This window comes from Spinacia oleracea, chromosome 3 (genome assembly GCF_020520425.1).
Source record: "Spinacia oleracea cultivar Varoflay chromosome 3, BTI_SOV_V1, whole genome shotgun sequence".
Lineage (NCBI taxonomy): Eukaryota > Viridiplantae > Streptophyta > Magnoliopsida > Caryophyllales > Amaranthaceae > Spinacia > Spinacia oleracea.
Window position 1 is genome coordinate 37,811,194 of NC_079489.1, and position 6,232 is coordinate 37,817,425.

The window sequence follows — 6,232 nt, forward strand, 5'->3', positions numbered from 1 at the left end:
AACACGACTATGTTTTTCATTATCCATAAATAAAAAATGATAGTCAAATTGAAATTTGTGAATAATGTCAAAAGTCAACGTGTCCCTACTATTTTGAAACGGAGGGAGTAGATTAGAAATTTAGGCTTTATTTGGTTAGGAGGAATTGGAAGGAAAAGAAAAGAAAGCAAAGAAAAAATAATGTCTCTTGTGTTTGGTTCCAGAAAATATATGGGAAGTGGAAGGAAAGGAAGTGAATTGGAAGGAAAACTACCTTATAAAATTTTCACTTTCTTTTTCTCCCAAAATTGAAGGAATTTGGGAGAAACAAAAATTAAAATTTGTCAAACAAAATATTAATCTTAAACCCATGTTTTCCCTTCCCTTCCTTTACTAATGTTATACTTCACCAAATATGGGAATTCTGTCATTTCCTTTCATCATATCAAAAATGGAAAAATATATTTATTTCCTTTCCTTCCCGTTCCCTTCTCTCCACTTCCTTTCTCATCTCTTCCTTTTTTTTACTAATATTGAACCAAATGAGACCTAATGATAAAATTATGGATTAACAAATTTGTTGTTAGTGATACAAGTACATTTATTAATACTTTTGTTAAATAATTTGAATTTGATAAAATAACTTGATACAATCACAAAGATGAAAAGCCAATTATTTGTTTTCAACAATTCTACTCACAACGCTCCTATATAAGTATATAACCCTCCAGTCTCCACAATGTTGGTTAACCAAAGCATCACCCCCACTGGTATACAAACCGAACTAGGATGAGTAACCACAACAAAATCTCAATCTTGTCAATTTCTCTCCTCCTCCTCTCCTCCACAATCTCGGCCGAGAAATGCCATCCGGACGATAAGAAAACCCTCTTCAAAATCAAACAAGCCTTCCACAATGCCTATCTGTTTGCCTCATGGACTCACGACACAGATTGCTGTGAGTGGTACTTGGTCAAATGTGATGAAGTTACCAATCGCATTATCTCCCTTTCGGTAAGAGACGACGATGAGGTTGCAGGCTCAATCCCTAACACCGTTGGTGATCTCCCATACCTAGAGTACCTCGGCTTTACTAACTTACCTAAGCTAACCGGTTCAATCCCTCAATCCATTTCCAAGCTTAAAAACCTTAAATCCCTATGGATTAGCCACACCAACCTCACCGGTTCAATCCCGGATTTTGTAGGAAGACTAAAAACCTTAACCTACATTAATCTCTCTGTAAACAAACTCACCGGTCCAATCCCGCCTTCTCTATCCTCACTCCACAAACTCAGCGCCCTCTTTTTGGAGAATAACCAACTCAAAGGAACCATCCCCAACAGTTTTGGAGGGTTTAAGAATAACCCGGATTTCTACCTTAAGTTAGCAAAGAACCAACTTTCAGGACCGCTCCCAAAATATCTTGGAGCGGTTCACTTTTCTGTTTTGGATCTATCGCGAAACATGTTTACCGGCGATGCTTCCATCTTGTTCGGGGTGAACAAGGGGTTGCAAACTCTCGACATTTCTAGGAACAAATTTTCGTTTGACCTCACAAAAGTTGGGTTGCCAAACAACTTAAATAGTCTTGAATTGAGCCATAATATGATATACGGGAGTATACCACCTACAATTGCGAAAGTGTCATACTTGCAACAGTTTAATGTGAGTTACAACCGATTGTGCGGTAAAATTCCTACTGGAGGAGACTTGAAACGGTTCGATAAGTACACTTATGCTCATAACAAGTGTTTGTGTGGCTCTCCTTTGCCTCTTTGCAAGTAAAATCATCAATAATTCTATCATGTTCCGATTTTAGAATGTTCAAATTGTCAATGCAAAAGGACATTGCTTACTATGGACTATCTATATATCTATCTATCTATATCTATATATTATACTAAAAGAGAGGAAATCAATGTGGTGATGACAAATGTCACTCATTGATTCGCCTCTCTTTTAATATAATAAATAATTAAATATATAATATAAATAATCAATTAATAGAATATATGTAAATATAGAGAATATATGTAAATATTCTAGCAAATCAATTATTAATCCTTATAAATTATTTGTTTACATTAAATAATTATTCTTTCTATTTACACATTAGTTAATCAAATCAATGTGATCTCATGAATCTATATGCTATAATAATACTCTTACAAGATACGTAGTATATAACTTATCCAAAAACAAAATGATATAATTATGTTAAGTTCAACGATTATTTATATTTCTTATCCTAATATAAGAACTATGGTTTTGGATCCTCTATAGTTTTAAAATAACTCTACGAGGTAGAGTTTGAGCATATCTACCACTGAATAAAAAATCAATGTTTCATATATTATCTTTCCAAAATTCCCCCTATTTTTTCTCATCAATATGAGCCATTGATTTTAAAATGTATTGTTTATATACAACTTTACATCGTAGAGTTTTATTAAAACTCTAGAGGATCCAGACTCAAGAACTATATACTTGAACTATTATGTTAGTAAAGAACTATTATACTATACTAAAGTTAAGATAAGTATATGGAGTTTAAGATCGTTTATACATTATAGATATAAAACATGAAAGAATCTATTTGATATATGGGTAAGTAACTTATTATAGGAAGGTTGTAAAACAAATAAGTATAAGATGTATAACAAATAAATATACAATGTGGATGTCTTATAAAAATGTAGAATACACTTTTAATTTTACAAATAAAATCTCGATACGGAGTATTTATTTTGTTTGAGTCAATATGTAAAAATTATTATGCACCTAATTTATGTCGTTATTTTTTTATCTCTCTATTGCATGGTATGGAATATTTATTTTATTTGAGACAATTTGGTCAAATTATTATGCACCAGTTTTGTCATTATTGTTTATGTACAACTGATATATGATATTAATATTACTATAATAGGTCGTTACTAAATTCGACTCAATATCACGTACAATATTCACAACCATACGACAATGATTTGTCCAACATATTAATAAAAGTTCGTAAACATCTTTTAGCATGTATTAAAATAATTTACCTTTTTTTTTTACTAATGACTAACTGTATGTACTATTAGTTTTTATTTAGAATTTGTGTCATTGAGGATATGTATAATGAATGTTTACCTTTTGCTTCAATAAACAAAGTAGTCTTTAACAAGTTTGTCTAAAACATGATTATTTAAAAGAAATTGTTTAATTACTTAGCATCTTTTCTCTCTCACATTTATAATTTTCTCCTTATCGTTTCATTAATAGTTTCTTAATCTTTTAAATGATTGAGAGTCTACTTCAATATAAAAATATTCACAACCATATGAAAATGATTGTCTAAAATATTCAAAAGTTAACTGAAAGGCAAAATTATTTACCGAATATAGATTGTCAGTGGGGCTGGATTTTTGGGAGAAACCCCGCTCATCCGCTTGAAGTGGGCGGGGATGGAGGAAAATTTGGTGGGTGATAGGGTTACAAAACGTATTCGTCACGGGTGACGGACCGAATTGAAGATGAATTTTAGATTGGACTAGAGTTGATCATGGGCGGGAATACCCGCTAGACCCAACCCGCTCGGCCCGTTAAAGTAGCGGGCTTGGACAATGTTTTTTTTAAAAAAATCGAAAGTTGGGAGGGCCAGGTCCGGCCCGTTAATAAAAATGGACGGGTTACGGCACACAAAATTTATTAACAGGCAGGCCCGCCCAGCCCGCTAAATTTAAATAAACTTACTTCTTGTAATTCTGATAATCTGATTGTAGAACATTTTGGTCTTCTAGAGTATGTATCTAATTAATTAATTAATAATCATCTATTGCCTAAAAGAAAGTAGGAAACCCTAGAGCCAACCTAACACTTCCATTTCACAAAAGAGTCGCCACCCACCCTTAGTCTCCTACTCTCTTACGTTCTTCACTACATCTTCATTCTTCTCCATTCCTTCTCCATCTACGAAGTAACTTACCAGTAGGTACAACAGGATTAATTTATGTTTTATTCTATGACAACTTTTCCTTGAAAAAATTATATTACGCGTAAGCCCATTAGCCCGTTAGCAGCCCGCATTTTATGTACAGGGCGGGTGAGAGAAATAAATATATTATTTAGCGGACGGGTAAGGGCTGCATTTTTAAGCCTGTTGGACAGATTTTTGGAAGGTTGCCCGTCCATTACCCGTCCAAACCCGCAAACGATCAGCTCTAGATTGGACATGCCTGCCTCGCTTATCGTTCATCTAATTGATTATGAACTTATCAACATTTCATTTACTGCTAACCTACACATTACTATGTTTTGTTAATTCACACAATTACTCTAATTAATCAAACAACCGAATTATTGATGACTCTATACTAAAATTCAAAACTCTGTTACCAAAAGAAAATGTTTAGCCTAGAAGTGAGTTAATTTGAGGTGGATTTGGAACACGAATGGGTGATGGAGCGGAGATGAATTTGTTTTTTACCCCATGAGAAGGGGATTGGGAGGAGTGGGGGTGTTTTTATAATTGTGGGTGGCGGGGATAAAAATGAGCATTTTAGGCGGTACGAGTTTGGAGGCCACGCCCCGCCTCAAACTCATATATAACTGAATAACGTAAATGGTTGGAGTAAGTGTTAGGTGGTCGGGTAATGAAATATAAGGGCAAGTATTAAGTGAGTATTACTATAGAAGTTAAGGTTGGATAATAATAACTTTATGCTTGCCACAAGTCATGAATGGGGATGAAATAGTTTCGTTTAGGTGCCCTTTTTTGTTTTTTAAAAAATAAATAAATAAGACATCGAGTGAAGCAATAACACATATATCCATCATTAATTTTAATTAGGAGAATACACATATATAAGCTCTATTTTGATAATAATGGTCTATCATAACAATTTAGATTTCATATAAATTTATATTTAGATTATAAATCGTGCATCGCACGGGTATCATACTAGTTTTGTACTATTTTATTGCTCCAATAATCTTGTTACTCTTTATTATATTGTTGCCTACAATTGTCTACTTTTATTATTTTTCGTATAAATAAAAGCTTTAGACTAAGTTTTCTATCAAACCATCTTGTACTCATCACATTATAACAATTAACACAAAAATCATAATTGTTAACACCAAATCTACAACTATTAACACAAAATCATAACTTAATTTGACAATAAGAGTTTTCCCTCTCAACTTATAGAGTATAATTATTTGATTAAAAAGTGTAATGGTGTTCTTATATACTAATAAGACATTATTATTAACTTGTTCATATATAGTATAACTAAAACAAATTTTTTGCTTATATAGTTGGTGTAATTAATTAATAATCTCCTTCTGTTTTTTTAGTCGACCAACTTCTATTATCATATACTTCCTCTATTCTTATTTATATGACACAATTGAGATTTTGACACTATTCATACAAGTTCCTTTGATTTCAATTTGTGATTTATACTAACCGACCAAGCCATAAGGCAAGGCCGGCTAGCAAGCCCGCGCAGCATCACACGCACACGCACAGCGAGCTGGGCCGTGGGCCGCGCTGCTGCTGCTGTGTCATGGTCTTGGCCCGCGCGCGCACACAGCTGCTCGGCCATGGGCCAGCGCTGTTGTGTCGCCTTGCTTGCTTGCCTAGCGCGCGCCCATGGGCCTTGAGTGCTTCGTGCACTCGGCTCGTGGGCCGCTCCTCGTATCCGCGTTTAATATATTTCCGATATATTATTTATCGTTTCGTATACGACGAATCACCGTCGTACGATACGATTTATTCGTTTCGCCTAGCTTACGAATATTCGCGATACGATATACGATTCCGATGCAAGGTCGTATCGTATAATACGTTTCCAACTTAAATCCCGAAAAGCTATTAAATGAATTTCCGATTCATTTAATCCGGTGATCTGTTACGTGTCATTGGTGTGACCTTGTAGGTTCAGTCAAGAGTAAGTTGTGAGTTCAATATCCATTAAAACTCACTGATCGGAAGCATTGCTCCAGCTAGCTGTTTCGATCACTTGATCTCACTGAATTAATTGTTCGCAATTAATCTGAACCTTGGTATTAGACTTAATGCACCTTGGGTGAAGGACATATTTCCTTCAATCTCCCACTTGTCATTCAGACAAGTGTGCATCCACATTCCTTTGTCGCTTAGTGTTACTTACTGAACATAAGGTAAGATCCAAGCCATCCTTATTAGGTCCAGAAGTGTTTCTCGGATTACAGAGTTCAACTGTCAAACTTTTGTAGAAGG

At 34.5% G+C, this 6,232-nt stretch overlaps 1 protein-coding gene across 1 annotated transcript; it reads left to right on the forward strand.

Moving 5' to 3' along the window:
- The first annotated feature begins 729 nt into the window (after positions 1 to 729).
- Positions 730 to 1,840, forward strand: LOC110792816 (polygalacturonase inhibitor-like). Its single transcript, XM_021997637.2, has one exon. It carries the CDS (start codon positions 769 to 771, stop codon positions 1,765 to 1,767), a length of 999 nt encoding a protein of 332 aa, XP_021853329.1. The 5' UTR covers positions 730 to 768; the 3' UTR covers positions 1,768 to 1,840.
- Positions 1,841 to 6,232: the final 4,392 nt, after the last annotated feature.

What these genes read in the sequence shown, in the direction of transcription:
- LOC110792816 (XM_021997637.2), top strand. Translation starts at nt 769, where the DNA reads ATGAGTAACCACAACAAAATCTCAATCTTGTCAATTTCTCTCCTCCTC.